Consider the following 27,938-nt stretch of genomic DNA (forward strand, 5'->3'; position numbering starts at 1 on the left):
TTGCTGATTCAATCCTGTGCTTCATCTAATCTACTCTTGATCTCTCTAATGTATTCTTTATTTCAGTTATTGTATTCTTCACTTCTGACTGGTTCTTTTTTATGTTTTCTATCTCCGTTTTTATGTTCCCTATATCTTTGTTAAAGTTCTCAGTGAGTTCATCTACTCCTCCCCTAAGTTCATTGAGAATCCTTATAACCAGTGTTTTGTACTCTGCATCTGGTAGATTGTTTCCAATTTATTTAGTGTGTTTTCTGGAGCTTTGTTCTGTTCTTTCATTTGGGACATGTTTCTTTGTCTCCCCATTTTGGCTGCCTCCCTGTGTTTGTTTCTATGTATTAGGTAGGGCTGCTATGTCTCCTGGTCTTAGTAGTGTGGCATTATGTAGTAGGTGTGCTGTGGGGCCCAGTGGCTCAGTCTCCCTGATCACCTGAGCTGGGTGCTCCAGGTGTGTCCCTTGTGTGATTGGGTTGGATATGCCCTCCTGTTGTAGTTCAGCCTTGATTGCTGTTTGCATGTCAATGGGAGGCACTGACCTTCAAGCTGACTGGTTGTGAGGATTGGCCATGACTACAATGGAGGAGCTGTTGGTCAGGAGCTGACCCTACAGAGCAGGATTTGCTTTAGCAGAGCTCTGGTGCTTGGCCCTTTAGGTGTGTTGCCCGCGGAGGTAGCTGGGTGGTATTCCGGGTTAGTCTGAAGCCGGCCACTAGGTGTACCATCCCCAGAGCCTACTGGGAGGTGCTCTGCCACAGACCAAGTTCAGCTGCAGTCTGTGCCCTGCCCCAGGCCACCTGGCATGAGCCACAAAGCAATCTGCTGATGGCACCCATCTGCGCTGGGCTTGCAGGTGCCTGGGATAAGACAAGCTACAAACTGAGGCTGGCTCCCACTAGTGCCCAGCATGGGGCTGCTCACGACAACGTATGGGGCACACTGAGGCCAGGTGCTGCTTTTTTCAGTTTGTGAAACTTTGAGAGATTTTAGGAAAGAATAGCATGAGCCAAGACAGGTCATTTGTATGGAGAAGCCACTGAAAGCAGCTTGGCTGGGTCTGTGAGTTGGGTGGGGCAGCATCTTAGGGAATCACCAGGGTAGGGCAAGATAACCAGGTTGACAGAGACTCAGATATGGTGGTCACATGTGTCTGCATGTTGGGACCATGGAGGACTCAACAAAAAAACAATGGATTCTACCAGCACTTGTGTCTGGGAGAAAATTGCCCCTCCAGCCCTTGCCCTGAAGCCAGACAATTCAGTTTCTCTCCATATGTCCCTGGCGCCTTTTGAGCTGTTGCCCCAGTGCTGGAGCTCAGAGTGAATGAGTACATCAGTGAGTAAGTCCATGCTTGGACTCTTAGGAGGAACTCTAGCCTCCCTCCATCTCACTCAGCCATAATCTCTTCTGGTTGTCACACCCAGTATTTGTAAGGACTTCTCTTTCTGGCACTGGAAACCTGGGCTGGGGATTCTGGTGTGGGGCTGGGACCCCACACTGCTCAGCAGGGACCTGTGCAGCCGAGCTATCACTCCCTATTTTTAACCACCGCACATGGGTGTGGGGCTAGCACTTTCCACATCTCCACCTGGTCTCAAGGTAGCTGCTTCTGTACGTCCTTAGTTGTAGGACTTCTGTTCAGCTAGACTTCAGGTGAGTCTCAATGATGGTTGCTTTGTAGTTTAGTTGTAATTTTGATGTGGTTGTGAGAGGAGGCAAGCACAGTGCTTACCTACTCTGCCATCTTGACCAGAAATTGCAGGCAATGATTTTTTAAAAGCATGTTTTGTTTTGTTTTGTTTTTTTGAGGAAGAGGAAATTTAGCTGGACAGTGGTTGTGCCAGGAGGTGAAGCCCAGGCCTTTTTCTCCTCCCACTCCTCGCCACATTACTGGTGCCGTCCCTCCACAGGAACCCAGCCTTCTGGGGGAGTGCAATTTCTGGAACAAGAGTCCAGGCAGGCAGGTGGCTTTTCTAAACAGTTCAAAGGGAGGAAGCAAGGGCAGGGCATAAGTGGAAGCTGAGTTCTGTGGACTGGTCAAATGGAGAAGGTGGGTTCCATAGGGCTAAGCAGAACAAAGGCCTCACACCTCTCTAAGCCGAAGGGTCCCCATTGGCAGAGTGTGTCCCTCCCGAGTCTGCTGTGAGGAGTAATTGAGAGAAGACCTCTGATATGCTTAGCCTGGTACCCAACACAGAGGAAGTTCTCAATACATGAATTTTCTTTCTCCTTGTTTTCAGAAGCAAAATGAGGGCCCCAGACAATGGCTCAGAACAGGAATAGGAGAGGCTTTTTTCAAAGGTCCTGGGATATAATCAGAGCCTCTTAAATTGCAAAATGCCTTCTCTTGGCAATGTTCAGCTGCTTGTTTTTCTCCTCAGAGGTGCAAACAAGGAGCAGCAGCAGTCTTGGGCTCTGGGCATGTCTTCCATTTTCCCTTCAGAGCACCCTTCCTCTTCACATGCTAGTGTGAAGGGCACTGCATGCTTTACCCAGATTCCCTCTTCAGCTGCTACTCCTACCCTCCAGCTGTTGTCCTTTGTGGGCATTGTCTTTGCCCACATAGAATTCTGGGACTTGCCCTTGCCCACATGGAATTTTGGGAAATGCCCATGCCCACCTGGAACTTCCTTGCCCAAGGGTTCACCCCTCCCAGAGGGCACCCTGAGGCCAATGGCCGCATGATGGGACAACTGTAAAGTGTCACCCAGCCCCAAAGTTCCCCATTGGATCTGCTGAAATGCATTGTGTGTGAGCTTCTCCCTTGGCCCAGTCCTGCCTTCCTCCCTTCCTCACAGGTATCCCTCAAGAGCACTCCCCAAATGTCTTCTGCCCCTGACTCTGGGGATCCCACTCTAAGACCAGCAGTCCCTTTGTTGTCTGTTGTCTTTGCCTCTCCAACCACACCCACTCATTTGATTTCCCAGGAACCTTGTTTCTACTAAAATGCAGCCATCTTGTAGCCCAATGACAGGAAAACAAGAGCTGGTGAGTTAATATGTTGCCCAATAAAGACAGTTATCATTATGGGAACTGATACTTATGTGCAGCTAGCAATCTACAAAGCACAATTGCATACATGATTTCATTTGCAAAGCAGAATAGCACGATGGTCTCCAAAGAGATTCTGCCTGGATTTGAATCTTGGTCCTATTACTTATTAGTCTGGTGACCTTGGGCCAGCTACATAACCTTTTTGTTGCTCAACTACCATCTGTAAAATGGGGATAGAAATCGTCCTTTCCTCCTAGAGTTAGAATGAAATAAGTCAGTACACATAAAGGTCTCAGAATAGTCATGACACACAGTAAGCACATAGTACATGTTAGCTATTAGTAGCTGTTAGTATTTGATCTTCACAAGAAACCCATGAAGTGTTATGATTACTAGGTTGGACATCTGTCTTGCTCTGCCTCATACTCTGGCCCACCTTTTCTCTCCAGCTGTTGCTGCAGCCACCTGCTGGCAGAGGTGTAATCCAACAGCATGTTGCTCAGCTGTACTGCTTATTTCTTACTTCCTGCCCGGCTTCTTTGCCACCTCTGACTGAGATGCCTGTGGAGTGCACTTAGCCATTCTGACCCAAGCAAACATGGAAGGGTGAGGGAGCTAATGTCCCATGTGGCAACCCTGCAGTCCCTTTTTTTTATTCCTTGAGAGAATAATTCTGAGGTAGAATCTGTCCCCTCAAGGTCCAACTTCAGTTGCGCATAGCAGCGGGCACCCCTGGCTTGCTTTCCCTCCTTCCCTGCTTCATTCTTCCCAGTCACTTACTCCTGTAGTATGAGCTCACTTCCCAAAATATAAAACCTGCACACAAACCCTTGCCTCATGCTCTGTTTTTTGGGAAATCATCTAACTGTGCACAAGAGGAGCATGAAAGAATAAAAAGAGGCTGGTTCAACATCCAGAATCAGATCTGGACTCAAATCAAAGCCTTCCATCTGCCGAATCTCATGCTCTCACACTGTGCCACCTCCAAGTTGATAAATATGCCTCTTAACAGAGGCCTGGAAACTTGATTAGATGATGGGAGGCTAGGGAGGAAATCACTACCAACAGATAGCTTTGGACACTTTCATGTCACAGCCCCTCTCCTGTCCCCATATAAAGCTGACCCTACATGGTCAGAGGATGGTGAACAGTGGCTCCACTTGACTGAAGCCTGGGGCAAGGAGTGTGTCAAATTTGCCTTTGTATCACGAGCACTTAGGGACTGGCATGCAGTAGGTGCTCAGTAAATTTTTGCTGGATGCCCAGGTCTAGAAATCAAACTATTGATAGCTTGTTTTTAAATGATTACCTTTTATATGACTATGCCTGTTCCTGTACTTAGTGTTTATTTTTTATGCTGGTTTGGAATGTAATCTTTAATGGACTGAGAACATTTTAGGTAGTAGATTATTTTCCTTTTTTACGAAGCTAAATTAGCATAGAATCATGTGCCTGAAAATTGATGAGGCAAAAGAAGAGTTAATAAAAATGAGCCCGAGGGGGACTGCCCAGGCTTGCATCCCCTAGAGATATATTAAGCTGTCCAAACACCCTTAGAAAGAGGAAATAAGACTGGAATAATCTGGTTTTAACGCCTACACAAACTGCTGGTGCCTGCCCATTGTTTGAACTCCAGCCTCATTATAATACAATTAAAATGAAATATACATTATGGCTTGGCCCTTGTGGGTGTATGGGTTTGTGACCCCCCCACACACTCACAGAGTGACACACAACACTTTTTATGCAAAGTGTTGAAGTTGCTGACCAGCATAATGTCTGACTTTTCCTGCCCTGTCCCCTATTCTTCAGCCTGTCCCCGCCACCATCAGCAGGTGCCCAATGATAGCATCATATCCTGCCTTCCAGGTACTATAAGATCACCGTGGTGCTCATGTGCTTCGTGCTTCCCACGCTGGTACCCTGGTGCATCTGGGGAGAGAGTCTGTGGAATGCCTACTTCTTGGCCTCTATCCTCCGCTATACCATCTCACTCAACGTCACCTGGCTGGTCAACAGCGCCGCCCACATGTATGGAAACCGACCCTATGACAAGCACATCAACCCTCGGCAGAACCCACTGGTCACTCTGGGTGCCATTGGTGAGTAAGGGTGTGAGAGCCAATGGAGAGAATGGCAGCTCAATTTTCTTGGCTTCTCATGGTTTTGTGGAATCTGTAAAATGAAGCAGTGGAGTGAAGTGGAATGAACTTGGGCTTCGGTGTTAGAATCTTGGCTCTTGGACAAGTCCCTTAATCTCTAATTTACAGTCTTCTTGTCTATGAAATGAAAAGAGCAATGCCTGCTTCATAGAGATGTTGTGAGGATTAAGTAAGATACTAGTATATGTAAATTGCTTGGAACAGTACCTAACACATGGTAGGTGCTCAATAATTAGTCGCTATTATTTTTGTCAAGGAAATTTATCTAAAGGAGAGTAGCAGTAGGTTTTTCTCTCCAACTTCCCTGAACACTCTAGCCTCAGCTGTCCAATCATTTGGCTGATCATAAGAAAATAGGCCTTCAAACAAAGAGATGGGAAAAAATGAGACTGTGGCATCTCATGGTACCACAACATGGGTTTGGTAGAGCCCTGGTTCCTTCACATACACTCTGGGCGAGTTATCTGGCTCCTCCACTCTGTGTCCTCATCTGTAAAGTGGGGATAATAGTAGCATTTACCTCCTCCCGGGGTCTTTGGAGGGTTAGATGAGTTAACATATAGCGTTTGCAGCAGTGCTTAGCACAAAATAAGCCTTCAGTGATGTTTTTATTACTAGCCATATGGTCTTAGGCAAGTTACTTGTCCCTTCTGTGCATTTACATCCTCATTTTAAAATGTGGATAATCATAGCTCAGAGGTGTGAGGATTACAGGTGCTCATACTCATTAAAATGCTTAGCACTGTGGCTAACACACACTAAGTGATTAATAAATATTATTTGTGGCTTTATAGAAGCAAATCGGGCTTCTTGGTAAGCTGAGCCTTGACCAAAGAGACCAAACCCAGGAAGAGAAGTTCCTACTGTTAAGTAGAAATGGTCTCCACATCACTTAACAATGAGTTTCTACCACCACTCTGTTAAGGTTTTCCATTTATTAAGACCCTAGGGATCTTTCATTGACAAGAGCAATGTAAGGTGGAATAAACACCAACTTTAGCTATGGGATAACGAGATAAGCAGAGAGAAAAGTGCCTTGGAAAACAGGAAGAAGAGTTTTCTGGCCCTCCTATTGCTTTCTCCTCCTCTTTCCCTTCATCTTCTAGAAAGAGTCTAAAGAGGGGAGCCACATCTAGTGTTGACTCTGAGAGCAGACTGCAGTGGGGACAAGATGTACTGTTACCGTCTTATATAGAGATGGTGGTCCAAGAACACCCAAGGAATATGGCCACAGCATAGTCCCTGAAGAACTGGGTATTGGTTTTAAGTCTACCCAGGTCAACACTGGACCCCTAGTCAATTTTCTTCGTAAAGGTCCTGGAAGGCTCTTGTTACACCCACCCAACTGTACAGTAGGTGAACACATACAGAGTTCTTAGAACAGTGCCTGTTTATGAAAATAAAGGGAAAACTTCTCTATACTGTACCCTAGTCCTGGAAAACTAAATATGATGAGGATGGAGGGGCAGAGTAGAGAAGACCTAAATTAAGAAAATCACAGACCAAAGATCATTCCATCTGATATACTCATTGTAGAACAGAATCCTTCAAATGTGGTCAATAGAAGAGCTATATGACTTTTAGCCACTTAAAATAGTAATGGAAGAAACTGGCTGTTCTTCAAATGGTTAAAAATAGTTACTACGTATACGCATATGATCCAGCAACTCTACTCCTAGATTTATACCCAAGAGAAATGAAAACATATGTCCACACAAAAACTTGTATGTGAATGCTTATATCAACATTATTCATAATGACTGAAAAATGAAAATAATCCAAATGTCAATCAATTGTTGAATAAATACAATTGTATAAATACAATGGCACGATAAATGGTGGTATATCCATCTAATGAAATACAATTCAGTAATAAAAAGAAATGAAATACTGGTACCTGCTCCACCTTGGAAACATTATGCTAGGTGAAAGAAACCAGTCACATAAGACTATATATTGTATGATTTCATTTATATGAAATATTCAAAAAGGTAAATCTATAGAGATTGTATTAGTCAGGGTTCTCCAGAGAAACAGAACCTCTGTGTGTGTGTGTGTGTGTGTGTGTGTGTGTGTGTGTGTGTGTGTATCAGTATATATACTGTTATATGTATTACATATATTCCTCATAATAAATTTCCACATATATAGAAACAGTAGAATACTTATATAAACATAGATATATTCCATTGTTTCTGTAGATAGAGTGTGCATGTATGTGAGAGAGAGAGAGAGAGACTGATTGATTTATTGTGAGGAATTGGCTCACGCTATTATGGAGGCTGAGAAGTCCCATGATCTGTTGTGTGCGAGCTGGAGACTCAGGAAAGCCAATGGTGTAATTATGTCCAGCCTGAGAACCAAGGGAGCCAATGGTGTAAATCCTAGTCCAAGGGCAGGAGAAGATGACAGATGTCTCAGTTCAATAAGTGAGTCAGGGAGAAAAATTCCTCCGTCCTCCACCATTTGTTCTATTCAGGCCTTTGATGGATTGGATGAAACCCACCCACGCTGGGGAGCGATATCTACTTTACTGAATCCACTGATTCAAATGCTAATCTCATCCAGCAACATCTTCACAGACATATCCAGAATAATGTTTAATGGGCACCCCTTGGCCAGTCAGGTTGACACAGAATTAACCATCACAGAGACAGAAAGTAGGGCTGGGAGGGATAGGAGATGGTTGGGGGATGACAGCTAAGGGGTGTGGGCTTTCCTTTTAGATAATGAAAATATTATAATTCATTGTGGTGATGGATGCACAACTCTGAATCTTCTAAAGGCCACTAAATCATACACTTTAAATGGGTGAATTGTATGGTATGTGAGTTATATTCCAATAAAGCTGTTTAAGAAATCAAATGAAAGAAGCCCTGAGATCCCCACCCGCCTCCTGAAAACACCTTTAAAAAAAGTAAAGGAGGAAAATCTATTCACTGGGAGGGATAGAATAAAATATAGGCAAATTTTGGATATTGAAAGATCCAATTCCTTACTTACGTATCTAAATGATTCTCATTTATCTCTTCCAAGCTCTCCCCAGAAGTCTTGCTCTAATTACTCCAGTCCACAGGGGCTATTTTCCTTTTATGAACATGCATCAAAATGATGATCTGTTACCAGCTATTCAGCATTTTACTTAGGAAGTACAGCTCTGAAGTCATGGTAGCATGTCTCCAATTCATACAGGAAAATTTTGTGACTTTATGCTGTTATCTTTATTGTTATTTTCTGTTCACATTTAGTTTTTCTAGCCAATTAAGTAAACGCTTCCTAAGGCCAGGAACCAAATCCTATGCTCTCCAAAGAGCCTACCTGACACAATGTCTTGCACATGGTAGACCCGCAATAAATGAGTGCTTAAAAAATCTATGCAGAGAGGAGGTGAGTGGTTTATTTCAATGCTTATTTTGTCTTCCAGGTGAAGGCTTTCACAATTACCATCATACCTTTCCCTATGACTACTCTGCGAGTGAATTTGGCTTAAATTTCAACCCAACCACCTGGTTCATTGATGTCATGTGCTGGCTGGGGCTGGCCACTGACCGCAAACGGGCAACCAAGCCAATGGTCGAGGCCCGGAAAGCCAAGACTGGAGATGGCAGCACTTGATCCTGGAGCTTCCATCAAATATGTCCGCTGTTGACACTTTGGTTCATGCCTTCTGTTACTATAGTTCTTTTGTTCATTGGATCGGGGGAGGGTGTAGAGGGTGGGAGGGAATGGAATCTATGTGGCTTGGGAATTTTTTGTTTGTCTCAAAGTCAAGACATAATTATCAATGAAAAAAAATTTTTAAGTTAATGTAACTCTGATTTAACATTAAAGCGTGTACATGTGATTAAATTGCTGTAGGTACAATAAGTCAAACATACATTGTCATGTGCTTGTACATAATGTTAACCCTGATAGGATGAATGAATTTAATATTCTTTCAGTACGATTCAGGAAAGCATTTGTTTTCTTTCCCATCAGCTAACCCAGAATTATTTTTAAACACACTATCTGAAGGAGCAGAGAGGCAGGGTAGAAGACAAAAGAGGGGAGTCCTAGTAGTAACTAAAGAATGTTTCTGTTTTGTAATTATTGTGTGTGTTTCTATTGTTTTTTAAGTTAGAGAATTGAACACTTCTTAAAATGAGATACAGAAAATGTCTTTTTTTGGCCCTGTTTACAACTTGTTAATGCCCCACTGTCTTTGCTTCAAAAGAGATCTGTTTACTGCCCAGCTAGTTTTGTGCCCAGCCGACCCTATAAATCAATGCCTGGTTAGGTGTTTGATTTTTTTCTGTTTGTTATTGTCATTTTAAAAGTATATAACTCAGATGTGCCAGACATCAAATTAAGCTCAAATTAAGATCTCATTTCAATGTTTAGATACCTAATTTATATTCTAATTGATCCCAGCCACTGATGCATGTACTTTAGCTGCTTCTGCAAAATAAGCATATTAATTTTCCATACCAGGCCATCAGATCTTAATAACCAACAATTGTCTAGAACTCAGTGTCTACTAATATTTCACTTGCATGCGGCCTTCATTGATTTTGCAGCAAAGTATAAAGTGATCATTCTGTAGCTTCTAGATTAAAAATTTGTGTGTGTGTGTTAAGTTGCCTTGTAAAGAGCATGTTGAATTGATGGGACAGTGAGCCCTTTGTGTTAGATGTTAGAGCAAAAGAAAGGCTTATAGTGTTGGCATTGGAGCCCTTCGAAAATAGATCTTTTTAGGAAAGATGTAGAATTTAAAATTAAAATTTTAAATTTTTGAAAAAGAAGTGACGCCAATAGAAAATTGTCATAATGAAGTTCTTCATCCAGCAGGTGTTTAACAGTGTTCTTTTGCCATTAATAATGTGTAAATTATGAGTGATTTACAATAAATGATTATGAATTTGTTGGTGTTCTTGACCAGATGTTAAGTGTTGTTTAAAGAATGTCCTCTCAAGGGTGTCTGATGCTTCATGATGACCATCTGAGTCACATTTGACTTGGGCTCTAGACTAACAAGTGCCCCTAAGACCAGGTCTCTCGTATCTCATCTGCCATGGACATAACCAGAGGGAAAATCAGCAAGTTTCATTTGAATGCAGAACCCCCAGTGATGCCATTCCCTATTTCTCACTCACCAACACTGTCACTTGTACTACATCTAGCCGATAAGTGGGAACCTCTACTCCTAAGAGTATGAAGGCACATTGTCTGCCTAGACCCCATCAGCCCCAGTGGTGACCAGAGGTGGGGGACATGAATTCAACTCTCACTCCAGTCCTGCCTCTCTCATCCTTACCCCTCTGCTGCCTCAGACTCTGCCTTTCTTTTGCCCAGAAGCAACTGTGCCCGTGCCATTAGATAGCAACTACTTAGCCTGCCTGCAGTTGAGTGGGATTCCAACTGTTAATACCTGACCAGATCTCATCTTGCAAGGACCCTCTGGATATAATCGCGGCATTTTTTTTCAGCAGTTTCATATTCCAGGCACATATTCCTAAGATCTTGTATGTAGTGTTGGTAGAGTGCAGTTGTATTCTAGCATTTGTTTGTATCAGCATGACCTAAAATGGCCCTGATTGGGAATGTTTCTGTGAACCTTTGATCCCGAAAGTACTACATTTACTTACTTGTCCAATAATAGAAAAAGATTACCTTTGGAACAGTTATTTAGAATCTTCTCGCCAAAGGAGGGTATTTCCCAGCGAGTCCAAATAAATCCAGAAGCTCGCTCCTCTGAACCTGGGCGCCAGGTGTTTATCTGCAACAGGACCATGAATGAGATACAGGTTGGGATGATCTGGATGAAGGAGTGAATAAAGGTTAGATCACTCTAGAGTTTCCATCTTGACGTTCTCAGCAGCACTGAAGGGAAGAAGCAACAGCCCTGGGAGGAGACTCCCAAGCCTATGCAAGGTGGCCCTAGAGAGGTTGGTATATTTTTTGAAAAGTTCAGTTTCAAGTAAGGAAATATCCTGTCTTTAATCTCTTGGGTCCTACAAGACTCATTTCGGCAGCACTCACCCCTGCATTTAGGTGAGTGGAGCCAAGGAGAAGCTGCCCCCACAGCGCTCACACAGAGCGAGCCTGGAGTGCCAGAGCTAGCTCACGTGCACTTCCAGCTGTGCTACTGTCATGGCCTTGAGAAAAATCAGTCTTTCTGGATCCAGTTTTCTCATCTGCAAAGAGTGGATGAAACCAGACTCTTGATCTAAACCGCTGAGCTACCTAGGCCATGTTTTCAGGCTGAACCACATGAAAGTACCATTGACTAAGCTGTGAACCTCTCTGAACGTCAGCGTCTGCATCCGCACAACAGGACGGTCACAGCTGTGTGCATCCCGTGAGTCTGGAGGACTTGAGCCCAGGGCCTGGTGTGTAGCTCCACAGGAGACGTCAGCTGAGGGTGAGGACGTGCCCCAAACACAAGATGGAAACTGAGATGTAGTCAAATACTGCAGCATGGAGGAAGGAGGACCGACTTCTAGCTCTCATTTTGTTACTAACTCGCTGGATGGTGAAGGGTAGCAGAAGCTGCCCCAAATATGCCACTTTGACAAGGATTACTTTGCATTCAGGCACTGGAAAAACAGTACACGCCAAGAAGGGGATTCTGACTTCTCCTTTTCTTCCTAAAAGCAGGAGATGAAACTCCCATGTGCACTGACAGATGTTTTCTCTGTAGGAGGAGGAAAGAAACATTCCTATCACCAGAGAAGACCAAAAGGGGCTGGGAGAAATCTTCACAAATAAACCTTGTCAGTAGCCCTTATCTTCCTGTAGCCTCCCCACGTATTTTTCTAACTTTTTCACAATGACTACTTTTTGTTCATCCTAATATATAAGCATTTCGGTCCAACTGCTTTTTGGGGTCTTCATTTTTCCATGGAGGCGCTCATGTACATGGAATAATAAGATTTGTATGCTTTTCTGTTCATCTGTCTTAGGTCAAGTGCATTCTCAGGCCCAGCCAGACTTGAAAAGGGTGGAGGAAAGTCTTGCCTCCCGCACAATGGCCCTAACCTCTTAGAGCTTCAGCGTCCCCTTCTGTGAGGAACCTGACTGGCTTAGGTTATCGTGCCCAGCTCTGCCATTTTAGGAGTCTCCCCCCATGGTGTGAAGAAGCCCCCGCACGCAGGCAGAGCCTGTGCAGCAGCGTGCCTCTGTCTGGTCACTTGTGTGCCCTTCTGAGCCCTTGGCTTCCTTCCTGTGTTTTCACACCTTCGTCAGAGGACAAGTCTGGCCTACAAGGTCATTTATGTTTCAGTCAGCTCATTTTTCTCCTCATCGGGAGCCAGGATAGGTTTGTGGAAGGAAGAGGTTGAAGCCTAATGGATAAGAATGAGCTGCGGGGATTATCTGTGCGGTTCATTTGTCCATTTCAATCCTGTCCCCAATTACAGAGGAGACTGAGAGCCAGTTATGTTCTCAGTGGCTGCTCATGTGAAAAACAAGGAAGGAAAGAAATACTCTAACCTTTATAATCCTTTTTTAAATTTCCCCATTTTTAGTTCAGGGTATTAGTCTAAATACTCTTCTTCCCTTTCCTCGACGTCAAGGAAGTGCTATAAATGACCTGGAAACTGCTCTCCTTGTTCTCCCTGTGGGCTGTAGGGTTCATAACCACCCTCCCCACCCCAGGAATGTTCCTGACTTCTAAATTTGCTCCATCAGAAGCAGGAGGAAGAAAATTTCTGGCCGCGAAGTACCTGTAATGCAACAAGCCTGTGTCTGAGCAGCTACTGTGGGCTCAGTGACAGCCTTTTTCTCTTCCTCTGCCTCTTACCCTCCCGTGATGCCTCTGACTCCACATCCAGAAGACCAGTCAGCCACATCCTACTGCGATTTCTCACAGGATCTAAAAGGAAAAGACCCGCAGACAGCACCCGAGCTGGCTAGGGCTGTGAAGGCTCTGCCCTGAGAGAGTACCCTTCCCTATAATACTTACTGAGAAAAGACCTTCCTTACAGTACTGAGAAGGTACCCTCCCCTATAATACTGAGAAAGTACCTTTCTTACAATACTGAGAAAGAACCCTTCCCTACAGCACTTACTGAGAAAATACCTTTCCTGACCTACAGTTATTATGGAAAAAAGGTTACTTTGCCTTGGACCATTTATCCAAATCCCTACAACTGAGGGTTTACTAAATCAATGTCCCACCCCCACTCCTTTCCAATCTTCTACAAAGGCTACGTTTCATGTCATTGAAATCTCCAAGGTTGCTTTTCTGAAGGATGCACAAACTGCTGGGCAGAGCCACTATCCCCCAGGCTGTTGGTGGACAAAGTAACTGGGCCCCACTGGGATGTTGGTATGGTTGTATTTTCATTATCGTGTTTCACGTAAGCCTGAGCTCACAGTGTGTGGATCACAGATGCAGGAGCTGCAGGTAGTGGCTGCTCCTTATTCTGGACTGTATGACAGCACCGTGTGAGGGGTGGGGTGGGAGGTGGGGACACTCTACCAGGTATATGTGGTCACTGGCGGAGGATGGATGAACTGGGCTGCCAACTGGGATAGCCAGTGTCTCAAAGCGAGAGTGATTGATCAGCGTAGGTGATGATTTTCCAGTTCGGGCAAACAGCCTTCTCACACTTGAGGTGGATGGATAGGGAAGACCCACTTCAGTTCCTTCTTGGCCCTGAAATTCCTGCCCATGAATACAAGAATAGCTCTGTGAGAGCCCACTGGGCTCCCTCAACTCCCTTCTCTGAACGAAAAGGCACTTAAGCACAGGGCATTATAAAGAGATTGTTCCAGATGTGCCAACCCATGACCACATCTATTTGCACTGTTCTCTACAGCTCTTGCTAGGCTGAGCTATTTGTACCAGACAAGACCCAAATGCCTAGAGTCAGCTTGTTAGAATGTGTACATAGTTGCTACATAGTCAACCAAGGCACAAAAAAATGAAAAAAAATGATCTCTAAGTAGATACTTTGGTCTGGATGGTTTCAAACACTATTTAAAAGTGAAGACCTTGATTTTGCCTCAATATGGAAAATTTTAAGCAATGATATATTGGCCCCTTTACAACCACGTTTATAGTCACTTTGAAGCCAGGGGACTAGATCAGTTTTAAGACACTGAAATTGATAGGCCATTTGATGTGGTTTTGTTTAAACATTACTTGACTCCCTGGCCCATATCTATACACTCCAGGGATGTTTAGATTGTTACTTTGTTGGAAGACAAACAGCATAAGGAAAAATATGCAAAACCTCTGCTTCTTCATCTATAATATATAAGAGGTAGAACAAATAATTGCTTAGGTCCCTTCTTACATCAAAAACTACAGGAATCAATAGTAAGCAAGCTTAGAAAATGCTCGATTCTGCTCTACCCAAGCAAAAGATGTGTATCCTTCTAAAAGAAAAAAAAGAAGAGGCTCAAGGCCAGTAAACAGACCCTCTGTTGACATCTATGTGAACAACTAGGGGACATAGACCAGGGAGGCTGGGCTGTCACGAAGGCTAGAGATTTCTAAACAATCTCGTTTTTTTGTTTTTGTTTTGCTTTGTATTGTTTTTTGTTTGTTCTTGGTTTTTTTGGGGTTTTTTTTTTGTTTGTTTTTTTAAGTTTCCAGTTAAGAGATGTCTTTACAATGAGCATTGCTGTGTCCAGGAAATTGCAGCATTATAATACTTGGAAACAATAGCATGCTTCAAAATAAAGTCACTAACCATCAGCTGCCATATGATTTGGCTGCCAAAATTCCACACACCATGTGAGAGCAAGGCTGAATGTGCACAAAACTTGGAGAAGTCATTTAAACTAACTTCCCAACAAACTTGTCTTGCTTAATTTGATTGATATGATGTCTTTCAATTACAACATTCAGTCTGTTGCTTTTCTATTTGTTTTAAATTCAGCACTGACACATGAATGAGAAAGATAAAATAGAAAACAACTTGAAAAGGTATAAAAATGTAACTACTCTTGAAAGTATGCATATTTACTTTTTGTTTGTTTTTTACTACCCCATTTCACTTCTGTTTGCAGCTGTAACAAGAGGAATGATCCTTGCTCGTGGATATAGAGCACTTATGGGATAGTTCTAATTGAGAAGAATATCCTTTTTATTATTCCAAGGCTACTGATTGCAGTGCACTTTTTTTTCAATTTTATTTTGCATCAAAAAGGAGATCAAATGAAAGTACGTCAGGCTTGAAAGACTACTGGCGGCACCACAGAAACTTGGCAAACCAGTCTAAAAAATGACACTTCAAATCACAAAGTTTGCTCAGCACACCACCTTTAGTAAAAACAATGACCAAAAAGAGAACAAGAAAAAAAATCATTAGAAAGCTATTTTCCCAAACTCCACATAGTTTTCAGTGCATTTGGCTCAATTGTCTGAATCTATTACAACCACAGCTATAAAATAATAGGCAAAGAAATCACAACTCCCATCTAAGAGCCAGGCAGACCGTGCTTATCTGAGTCACCAGTATTTTCCCAGCCCCACAGAACATTGATAAATGTTACTGGATGGATGAATAGATGATGGATGGATGGATGGATGGATGGATGGATGGATGGATGGATGGATGCAACGTACTCCAATGCAGAACATAACTCTGTATAGCACTACTGTATCTCATCTTCGTAACTCTTCCCTTCGTTTGCCCTGTTACATGTGAAACCCCATCAGACAGACCCACCTCTGCCTTGTGCACAGTTCTCTTAAGCTCCCAGCAGAGAGCTTACCATGTAGCAGTGCCTTGAAAATTTTTGGCGAGCTGTTGTATTCACTGTTTATAAATACAAGTAGGTCCTACTTTCAGAAACAGTTGACCCAGAAATCCAAACTTAACAAAAGTAAATAAATTAGAAGATGACTCTTAATTTTACAGAATTGTTTATTACAGGTTTGCTTTCATCAACAGGCCTTGAAAACATGCCTCAACCTATAGAAGTCTTCATCAGGGGCGGCTGAATGGCTCAGTTGGTTAGAGCATGAGCTCTTAACAACAGGGTTGCTGGTTCCATTCTCACATGGGCCCGTGAGCTGCGCCCTCCACAACTAAACTGAAGACAACGAGCTGCTGCTGAGCTGCCAGTGGGCAGCCTGGATGGCTCAGTTGGTTAGAGCGCGAGCTCTGAACACCAAGGTTACCCGTTCAATTCCTGCATGGGATGGTGGGCTGCACCCCCTGCAACTAAGATTGAAAAAAAGGGTGGCTGGACTTGGAGCTGAGCTGCACCCTCCACAACTAGATTGAAGGACGGCTACTTGACTTGGAGCTGATGGGCCCTGGAGAAACACACTGTTTCCCAATATTCCCCAATTTAAAAAAAAAAAAAAGTCTTCAACTTTTAAAAAGCACATGTGGTGGGGGCCACAAGATACACCTAAACGTATGATAACTGTCCAGTTGCAGAGCCACTTTGAGATGGTCAGTGTTAGAAAGCTGCACTTCCCCTCTGAGAAGTCACCCACTGCGCCGTAAGAATAAGACGGAGCTAAGAAGGGAAACAGGCAAAGACTGTTATGGGCTGGTTTTGTCCTCTCAAATTCATTGAAGTCCTAACCCCCATGTGGGGACAGAATCCCAGAGAGCAGTTTCCAGGCTCTCGGCCTCACGCGGAAAGGTGCTGGTTTGGGTAGTAGATGGCCATCAGCTGTGACTGGTTGGCCATCAGCTATAACCAGTTAGCCAGTAGCCACTGATATAACTGCCGTGACTGCACTGGTTGGTTGTCAGGCAGAGAAGAACACGGTGGATTGCGGATCATATGGCTCCTGCTTCCTGTGCCTCCAACCCAGCCACCAGCAAGAATATAGTGGTATGACTCCCCTATCTATGCTCCATGGGTGTTCCTTTTTGACCTCACCATGTCCTGCGTTCTTATGTGGGGAGCAGGACCAGAGACCTCACATGACACCCCACATGACACCCTAGTACCTCAGAATGTGACTGTATTTGGAGACAGGGTCTTTAAATAGGTAATTAATTAAGTGGCTCATTTTCACCTGGGCTTTTCTCTGCATTTCACTCTGTTCACTCTCCCCAATGGGAAGCAGTAATTCTAAGGGAGGGTGCCTTTCTGAGCCAACATCATATCAACTTCCAGAGAAGAGCACTAGGAAATGTTTTGCCTTTCTTTTTAACAATCAATAGGAATTAACTTTGCTCACACTGCGGGCAAGTCAGGACTAACTTAGCGAGGAGATAGGTGGACCTGTTTCTGACTCTTGAGAAGGACACAAATTCACCTGGAAGGGAAAGAATCAAATCTGCCCCATCTCCCGTTCCATTGTCCAAATATGATCACATCATGTGGACATTTTTCACACTTTTCTAAAAGTTGTAGAAAAATAAGTGACTAAGTAAGCCCCGAGTCTTTTCGGTTAAGAATTTGGCTGAGGATATATTAAGTATGAGGTGGGAGAGGGGGGTGTTCATTGTTACACAAAAAAAGAGTTAGGTTCTTTCACCTAGAATAGGCCAAGCATCATCAAACAATTAAATACATTAATTCCCTGTAACAGAAGCTCAAATCAAATGTCTCACTCAATCAAACTAAGTTAGGAGAGAAACCATCTGTCAGCTTCGGGTTTGGCTCTAGCAGGCCTGTTTTGTACACCATTGGCTGAGGCCTGTTTGTATCATTAAAAAAATTAACTGCTCACTGCCAAAAGTAATTTGCCTAGCATTGTCCACTCCTCGGAAGCAGAACCAGTGTTTCCTGCGGCTGGGCTGTGAACGTCTGTGAAATAGCATCACAACATAAATGCCTCGAGGCAGCTGCAGACAGTGAGTCAATAATGGAGAGGAGCCCTCTGTAGGAAGTGATAAGAAAGATCTAAGGGGCCAAGTGTACAGATGGTCACAGGCCAGTCTGCCAAGCAGAACTTCAAAAGATGGAGAGATCTGGGGGATTTGGACTGCGTGGAGAGGTTTATAAGCAATCTAGGGAGTGTCAGTGACTTCAGAATCTAGTCCCCTCATTGCCTCTCATGCTCAGATGTAAGATCTAGGAAAGGAGAACAGGGTGCAGGTGCATGTGTGGTGTGTGTGTGTGTGTGTGTGTGTGAGAGTGAGTACTCTCAATCTCTCTTTTCCTCTTCTCTCCTCCCCTCCTCTCCCCACCCTCCCCTTCCTCTCCCCTCCTCTCCTTTCCTCTCTTCCTCCTCCTCTCTATCTCTATCTTGAGCTCTCTCCCTTCCTCCACCTCCAAGAAATAACTCTATGTCACTTCTTAAGGCCCTTGTTTTGGCAAGTGGAGCTGCTGAGGGGTTGGAGACCAGTTGTCTAGAAGCTGGCCAGTGACGCTGGGATGCAGGCAGCTGGGGAGAAGCGCAGGAGGCAACGTCTTGCCCTGACTCATGCCTTCTCCAAGGCTGGCTTATCTCTCCCTCTATTGGAGACTTTGTTTCTCCTCTGTGGTGGCCCTTACATGCTGGCCGTATTTTGTTTGCCCCTCCACCCTGATCTCTGCTCACGGGAGGCTGACAGGCAGGCATGATATCAGAGAGCTGGTTGGGAATAGAGAACAGGGAGCAGCAGCAGGACGGAGGGAGGAGAGTAAGGTCCAGGCACTTATTCCCTGAGTCCCTCCCTGTGGGGTGGCTGTAGGCTGGCTGCTCCTTCAACTGACATTCCCAAATCTGTCTGTCAGTCCTTGGAGCCTAAGGGGTAATGGTGTCCCTCTCTCACTAGCTCTGCTCCATTGCTGTGGCTGCTCAACACCAGCTTTTGTCAGCAGCTCATATAACAGCCATGGACGTGTGCCTCTCAGATCTTCCTTCAAGAAAGAACTCGCCCTTCAGCTGCAAGCCTGCAGTCAACTGACTGCTTTCATGCTTCAATATCTGTTGTGGTAGCTGCTGCTGTTTTGCTACACTCTTCCTGAACAGACCCAGCACATGTCCGAGCTTGGTGGGTACCAGGGCCTGTTCCTTTCTGCCCAACAAGAAGGCCTCCACTCACCGCGGTCTTTGCTCCCCGTCCCCGCTGGGGCAGCTGAGACTGTCAGACCTGAATCTGGCTCTCAGGTTCCCCTGTGGAGTCTGCTTCCTCCTCTGTGTTCTTTCATATGTATCAGGTCTGCATCAAAGAGCGAAGGTTTTCGTTATTCGAATATTCCTGCTTCCTCCCCCTCTTATCTTCTACAGGCATTATCCCCCACTAAACCAGTCACACCCCTAACTCCACCCAGCATCTGGTCTTGGAGAATCCAACTAACACCTGCCTTTTTATAACTCTCCCCCAAGGGACCTATTTGATTGTACCTCTCTTCCCTACCAACCCCCTGGCGAGACAGCTTGATGTTCATTGAATGACTTTCTACATGGGTTCACATACTAACTTGGGAAGGAGAAGCCTCTGAGCTTGGCTGCTCTGCCCATGACTGTGGACAAAGAGAGCTGAAACTCTGAGACCCCAATTCCTGTCACCCCCCAGCTTCCCCACCAGCGTATCTTCATCACTCACATCCATGCTCCCACCCTGGTGCATCCAGGCCTGTGCATGGGGTCCTAAGATAACAGGGAACGGAAGCTGGAGAGAAGAGGAGAGCCTGCTGGGCTGTGGGTAACAAGCACTGAAAATAAGAAATGCAGGTCTCTGGCTTTCAAAATAGAAACTTAGAAAAGCACAGTTAATCCTAATCAGTTGGGAAAAAAACGTCCACAGTCATTGAAGCAGTGAGACAAAAATGGCATCAGCAAGGTCCAAAGTCTATTCATTAACCCTGGAACTCAAACTTGTTACTAACTGGGAGCTGGGCTCATTGGCCTTTCTGGGCCGGATCTACTCTCTATAAAAGGTTAAGAAATAGCGGTTCTCTGCAGGCAGGATGATTCTGCATGGTTTAGGTTAGGCTATGGGATGCCTAATGCACTTTTTGAAAAATATCTAGGTTAACAACTCCGAGTCCTATTCTGGCAACACTCCACATATTTTTTAATTCTCTCAAGATGGGATGAGTGCCACAAAATTCTAAAAAAAAAAATTAATTTAGTTATAAAAAAGTGAGTATGTCATAAAGAGCCTGCATATACAGCCTACGTTTTCTAGGGCAGTTCTAATTTCAAGGATTCTGGTTGCTAACAAAAATACATTTATGATCAGACCATATACAAGTATCTTCAATGGGGTTCAGAAGTTTTGATCCTATTGTTCATGCAGCATTTTTAGAAGAGGGAAAGAAATGGAGGAAGGTGAAGTATGGCTGTAATATTCTTGAACTTCAAAAATGGTAAGATTGGTTCCTGTCATATTAGTTATTGGTTCTTTCATGTAATAAATGAAGCCCAATTGTTCTTCATTAATGTCTCCCGCCCTCCAAATCCTTAGATTTGTGATTATTTCTTGATTTTCTTTTTTTGGGAAGTGTGAGCTAGGGAGATGCCAAGTGAGGGAGAAAAATTGCCAGTGCCAGACAGCAGAGCACAAACCCTAATTACCAGGCATTTTAGCCACAGGCAGCTTTCCAATTCCCAGCTTCTTCACCTGGGAGCGTGCTTCCACCTTTGGACTGAGCTGTCACATGTACTTGCTTTCCGGTAAACAGTTGTGACCAGAACTCATTCTTACTGCCTTGCACAAATTTGTCCCTGAACAACAGGAAAAATTTAGGATCTCTTCAGGTTCCAGGTGTGGCCCAAATGGCCCTGCTGCTCTCCCTCCCCACTCCCCTTCCTTAGGTCCTGGGCCGGACGCCATAGGAGAGTCTCTCAGTGGTTGAAACACTGGTGCAAGCCATTCTCTCCATCTCTCCAAAGGCAACCATCCACTCTCTCTTCATCCTCTCCTATCTCCTCAGTATTTTTTTGTGATTTATTTCCTCTAACTCTTCCCTTCACATGGTGGAGCTCCCCTGTCCATTTCAATTATTTTCCAAAACTCCCATTGGAAATAGACTCTTCCATTTCGGTCTTCTAGTGTAGAAGCAGCTCCTCTCCATCACCCCACAATCATGGGGCCACGGCAGGAGGTAAAGATTCTCCCACAGATATTTCCGATCCCTCACTTCTCCACTCTCATTCAAAAGCCTCTCCTCTTTTCATCCTCCTCCTGTAACATGCACACACATTCACATAACCACTGCCTCCCGCTTGTTCCAATCTTCTGTAGCCTCCAAATCATTCCCCCTATGTATGAAGTACTTTGCCACCTTGCTTACGTACTTTCTTTCTCTCTACCCCAACTTCCAGAAGTTACTGTTATGTCTGTGTGAACAACTTGTGTATATTCATTAGAATTGGATTAGCTGTTCATAAGATACCCAGATAAGTGGCTTAAATAATACAGAGGTCTCTCACATAAAACAAGGGTAGAAGCTAGGTGAATCAGAGCAGGAATGGTGAGTGAGTCCATGTTATTGTGGATACTTTCTGTCTTTCTGTTCCACCATCTTAGCCTTGGTTTTCATCCTTAAAATGAACTCATGGTCCAAACTGGCTGAAAGGCTGAAAGAAGGAAAGAAATGGTAAATGGGTGCATCCTCCAGGTGATTGCTTGCTTCAAAATTTCCCCCACCCCCACCAAATAACTTCTACTTACAGATATTCTTGGTCACACCAATTGCAAGGAAAGCCAAGAATTGTAGCCTTTTAGCTGGTTCTGTCACTGTCCTGAGTATAACCAAGATTCTATTAGTATTGGATAGACAACTAACATTCTTGCCGTGTGGATCCTGTCCAATATCATTGACCTTCATTTCTGTTCCACCTCAGCTGCCTATTCCCTGGGCCATTCTCAGTGTTGTGCTCTAGTAAAACAAGTGGTTCCTGTGTAGTTCCTCAAACACACTGAGCTATTTCATGTCTCCATTCTTTTCACATACTCAGCTGTCTGTCTACAGCGTCCCAATCTTCTGTACAGACCCAAAACACTCCTATTCTTTCTTAAAATCCTGCCACTGTCAGATTCTCTCTGAAGCCTTTCTTGTACTTTCGCTTACTTTGCCTTGTATTATAATTCTTCCCAACTAGTGTGCACGCCATGAAGGCAAGGATCATGAGCATTTTGTTTCTAACATTATATCTCCGGGACTTAAAATAATTCTTGGTACATAATAAATGCTCAATAAGTATTTATTGCGTGAGTAAATACCTGTTTTTTCTCTTCTGGTAGACTGTAAGATTTTTTACACTGGCCCATGCAGGGATCGAACCGGCAACCTTGGTGTTATCAGCACCATGCTCTAACCAACTGAGCTAACTGGCTACCCGCTAGGCTATAAGATTTTTGAGGACAGGAACTGTGTCATGTTTATCTCTGTATTCTCCCTAATAACTTGCAGGTAGTAGTATGAAGTTGCTGAGCTACGAAAGTTGATCTACTAATTTCTTACTGTATTGGAAACAAAATTAATTTTCCAAATTCCTCATTTCATTTAATGCCTTAGTATGGAATCTGTCATACAATAAATGTTTAATAAATGTATTTAATTAATTGAGAATGAACCTTTCACTCTGTGGGTAGCACGCGCATATTAATGGCAAAGGGAAATGGAAAGGGGGAAGTGATGATTTATCTACCTAAACTACTTCTCTACCTCTGATAGGTCCACCCTTGGATACCTCATGGGCTTGCACCAAAGTTATCTATGCTATAAATACATTGTGCTGCTCTCAGGACCAACCGTAATCAACAGGATATTAGAGGTGCATTCTATCAGATCGTAGTGTCTCTCTCTTTCTTCAGTTGATTTTCAGAGTCCAGGGCTTTGGACACCAGTGAAAAGAAGTTGCAGGAATTGGTACTGATCCAGGCTATGGACAAAGACTTAGACCTTTGCGGAGGCAGAAATGCAAAGCATTATATAGAAAACCATCAAGACTTCAGGGGTGAGCAGTAAACAGGGGCCACACAGTCAGGTGTCCTCCCTTTCTGAAATTAGAAATAAAGAACACTTTTAAGAATAAAATCATAGAAATGCATCCCATAAGGGTAGAACTGAGAGTTTTTTTCCATCAAAATATTACGGTATCAACTTGGGTAAAATCAGGCTGGATTTATGTGTGCAGTTGCTATAGACACTCTGCAAGGCAGTAGTGTATCTAAAGAGAAAAAAAAGGGGTGTTCATCAAAGAGATGGTGGACAACATAAACCATAGGGTCTGCCATGAGGATTCTGTCTTGCCTGCACCAATTGTGGGTATCCTGGCCCATAGTTAACCTGTGCAGTCCCAGGGGCCAGCATATCTCTACAAGAGACAAGAGTGGTCAGACTGTCAGAGCCCGATGCCGTACGGCTTCTAAGTCCCGTGGCTCTGATTCATGCTCAGCACATGCTCTTCTAATTCTAATGTGATTTCTCCTATACGATGAGAACCTATTGAGTATTACAATCTCATTGTAATTATAACCCTGGCCTTTTGATTTACTCCTCAGTTTCTTGTGAGTTAGGCTACAGTGAGTATTTCCTCAAGGATTACTGACAGAGTCATCTTTCTGAGCCTACAGAGCTGAGGGCAAGACCTGAGAATGGTAATGTCAAAATGCCAATCACAGGCCTCTCGGTGGACAGGCACTCAGCCAGCCTTTCCTTATGACATTCTGCTGTCTCAGTAAAGGTCCTTTCAAGCTGTTATCACAGGCCAGCTGTGTGTGTGGATGGCTGAGTAAATATCCACTGACCAAGGGTGCAAGAATAGGAAATTGTGTGTGAGTGCATGAGTGTGTGTCCACATGAGCAGCTATCCAGAGAAATGTAACTTTTCACAAGGCTGGGTGGTCAATCTGCTATACCATATGGTCTTTCGTTAGTTACACGCTTTGTTACAGAGTCTTCCTCAAAGTCAATGTGGGATGGATAGACAAATGAATGAACAAGTGAATAAACATTAGCTATCTAATTTTGACTTTGACCTTAATAGCTCAGAGGCATTAGTACAAAGTTACTGAGCTAGTGCAATGGTTTGAATTTTGTGTTACCCCAAAATTCATATCTGAAATCCTGACACACACCTCCACCCCAAAGATGATGGTATTAGGTGGGGCCTTTTGGGAGGTGCTTAATGTCATGAAGGTGGAGCCCTCATGAATGGGATCCCTCTCCCCTTCGACCATGTGAGGACACAGAGAGAAAGCATGGCTATGAACCAGGAAGAGGGCCATCACCCAACCGTGGTGTTCTGATCTTGGACTTCCAGCCTTCAGAACTGTGGGAAATCAATTTCTGTTGTTTATAAGCTACCCAGTGGGTGGTATTTTGTAATACCGCGTTTCCCCGAAATTAAGACCTAACTGGAAAATAAGCCCTACCATGATTTTTCAGGATGACACCCCCTGAACATAAGCCCTAATGTGTCTTTTGGAGCAAAAATTAATATAAGACCTGGTCTTATTTTCAAGGAAACACGGTAGAAGCCCAAATGGACTAAACTAGGAAATATGATCTGCTAATTTCTTACTGTATTGGAAACAAAATTATTTTTCTAAGTTTCTCATTTCATTTAAAAGACGACTTTAGGGAATAGCTAAATTCAGAATAGAGCCAAATTATAAAGTATTATGGATTTTCCCTAAATAAAACAAAGCGAAATTATCTGTTAAAAACCCTTACATTAGAAGACAATGGCTTAAGCAAAGGAAACTGAAAGCTGGCCTGAAAGAAATATTTAAAGATTCATACTGAGAGGGTGGAGGTTATCTTAATCCATGAGTTTTATCTTGATATCAGCAGGGAAATTAAGACTATGAATAATATGTAGACCACAATTTTCATTTTTGCAGAATTGAAAATCTGGGTAGTTTTCATGACTCATACTTTTTATTATGACAGCATTTTAAATCCATATATGAAAGTCTTTGGGGTGGTGAATTTTGCACAATATTAATGAATTGTTGGATGGCCTATCAATTAAAATCCAGCTGGTGAACAAAATGATGGTATCATTTTTGCAAATGTCTCATCACAAGATGTGAAAAATTTCCCTGAGTCACCAAGTGATTATTCATATTAATCGAGATAAAAGTATAATAAGCTGCAGACAAAAGCCCAACTGCACACCCGTTCTCCCAGAGTTGGGATGGCAGAATCCACTCGGAGAAGAGCCTCCCGGGCCAGGTTTCCTTGACAACCGCTCCCATAAGAACCAGTGTTCAAAGATAGGCTCTAGCAAAGTACCCAGGAAAACTAATTGATGATCAGGCTCTCGTCTCTGAGATGGCATCGAGACTTGATGCTACCGTGTGAACTATTTCTGAATTTAAATGGAAATGTGGGTGGGTGTGTGTTTTAAATCTCACTTCTCTTCTTTCACTGTTTTGTGTGTGTGTGTGTGTGTGTGTGGAATTCCCCTGTTTTTCTTTCTCAGTTCCAAAATAAGAAATTCCTTTATAAAAAGGATCACAACCACAGTTAAATTGCTACCTTGGAAAAATTCAACCTAGAAAATAATTATTTCTCATTTAAAACCAACAGTCCCACCTAAGGGACAGCAGGTAAGCAGGGCAACAGGGAGTGGCAAATGGGAGGTAGTTCTGAGGGCTGCACCATCACTCTGTAAAAATAACCTTGTGTGGGGGGGTATGATGGATGGCGCAGCAGTTCTGGTGGACTGCCAAACACCAGGAAATTAATTCATAGCCCAAACTGTCACAAAAATGCAAGAGCATTCTGAGGAAGAGAAGGCGACAGTTCTCCTGTGTCAGCCTCTTTCCCATTTGCTTGCAGAGACATCTCAGCAAGTAATTCCAAGTGCAGAGAGAAATCTGTGTGTAAACAGTAGAAACTTTGGGAAGAGGTGGGGACAGAGATGCCATGAATGACAATGAGGATAAATAACACAAAGAAACTCAATACGTTGGAACAAAATAAATATTTGAGGTGGTATAATAGCATTTAAGCTAATTCTGCTCACCCACATAAGAGAAACCAGAAATGCAATTACTCCATCCAAGGAGTAAATATATAAAATAAGAAGCCAGAGGGAAAACAAACTAGAATAAAGACCTAAATTAACAGAAGCACCCTAAGTAATCGACTTTCTCTTTTCTTGTTTTCTCGGTGATATTTTAGATGCCTTTCCCCAAATGGGCAATTATCTCAGCAGAGTGAAGTAAGAAATGAAATTGCGGTGACACACATTACAATGGAGGAGGGCAGACACAGAAATTGAGGGCTGAAGGACAGTTGCTAGGTGCAAGCTTTCAGTCACCCGTGTGGCCTGTCATGCAGAAAATTCAATAGGTCCTTCAAACACTGAGCCTGAGAAAAGCACTTTGAGTTATTTCATCTTAAAGAAAACAACTTTTCCTCAACAACAGTAAATCCACAAGAAGTTACAGTCCTTTCCTTGCAGGAAGGCAAAGTGGAAATGTCCTGATGGTGAGCCACTTAAGTTGTCTGATTTGACCTTGTCAGTTACCTAATGTGGTTTGAAAGGCTAGAGATGTGTCTGCATGCAATAACGAAGGTCAGCCTGGCTGTGTAGCCATCCTGTCATCTCCATCTCAGCCAGAGCACTTACTGACCGTCTGAATATGAGGACGGTTTATAGAAATAGAGTACAGCTCACAACCCTTGACTTCTAAGAGAGAGATTCTTGACTTTCAGGCATTCCTTGTATAATAGTTTGGTCATGTCAGGAAATGACTGAGTCTCTCCAAAGAAAAGTAATTTGAATTAACTTTAGCTTTAAAATTTTTCAGCTACACATTAATACATTATTGGTGCCGGTATGGAGAATTGGCAGCTGCCTAAATTGTCAGTGGGAAGTGTTAATTGATACAAGCTTTCTGGAAGAAAATCTGGTCATGCGTATCAGCATTTAAAAGGAAGTAATCAAACAAAATATATCTATAATCTGACCATTTCTCATCACCCACTGCTACCTCCCTGGTCCAGACCACCATCATCTCTTGCCTGCTTTTCCGCAGAAGTCTCCAGTTTGACCACTATGCTTTCACCCTGACCTTTCAGTCTGTACTCACCAAGCAGTACGATCATATCAGACCCCTTGTCACACCCTCCAATCACTTCCCATCTCGTCAGAATAAAAGCCTTACAACAGTCTCACAAGGCCCCCTCCTCCCATTTCCTACCCCAAGTCTGTCAGATTCCATTTATAGCTTCCCTCCTCTTTGCTGGCTCCACTCCAGCCAGATTCCCCTCGGAGCTGTTCCTGATCTCACCAGGCATGTTTCTGTCTCTGTGCCTTTCTACTTGCTGTTCCCGTATCCTGGAAAGCTTGCACCCTCTCTCCTACCTCCACCCCTCCTTCACCAACTTCAAGTCTTTTCTCAAAAGCCAGCTTCTCAGTGAGACTTTCTTTGTCCTCTCTATTTAATACTGCAATGTTCCCTCACTTCTATCCCTCTTTCCCGTTGAACTTTTCTCCATAGCTTTTCTAGACCTATATATTAGGTCTAGATACCTTATATATATGATACCTTAGATATTAGTTAATGACTTATATATCATGTAAAAGAGTGATCTCCGTAACTCTGGAACACCTGAGGAGTACAAAGGCAACTGATCTCTGAGTTATATAAACTAATAAAAGAATTCATAAATGTCATTAAAAAATCAAATTTCTTGCTTTTTACTTACCTCTTCCTCTATAAATAGCTATAATTGATATTTATATATGTCATGACTAATATCTCCAAAAGGGAAAAACAATTAGCCACTATGAACGATAGCCATTTGTTAGTTCAAGATCTTCTAATGTCTTACTGATGGGAATCAGATCTTAGTGTCAGATGGATGCTGGATCTCTCTGGACAAGGTGAGATGTAAGAAATGTAATTCTCATGTTATTCATTAATTTAAGACAGGCAAGACAGCTTCTCAAAGTCCTATTGAATGAATTTAACCATCGCC

At 43.4% G+C, this 27,938-nt stretch overlaps 1 protein-coding gene across 2 annotated transcripts in view; it reads left to right on the forward strand.

The window, feature by feature from the left end:
- SCD5 (stearoyl-CoA desaturase 5) overlaps positions 1-10,067 on the forward strand; it is a 143,230-nt gene extending 133,163 nt beyond the window's left edge. For both annotated transcript variants that reach the window (XM_019731353.2, XM_074324282.1), the window contains exons 4-5: positions 4,861-5,093; positions 8,578-10,067. In XM_019731353.2, coding sequence (XP_019586912.2) covers positions 4,861-5,093; positions 8,578-8,768 — 424 coding nt within the window. In that variant the 3' untranslated portion in view covers positions 8,769-10,067. The remainder of the gene's footprint in view (positions 1-4,860; positions 5,094-8,577) is intronic.
- The last annotated feature ends 17,871 nt before the right edge of the window (positions 10,068-27,938 follow it).

This window comes from Rhinolophus sinicus, linkage group LG02 (genome assembly GCF_036562045.2).
Source record: "Rhinolophus sinicus isolate RSC01 linkage group LG02, ASM3656204v1, whole genome shotgun sequence".
In the NCBI taxonomy this organism is placed as follows: domain Eukaryota; kingdom Metazoa; phylum Chordata; class Mammalia; order Chiroptera; family Rhinolophidae; genus Rhinolophus; species Rhinolophus sinicus.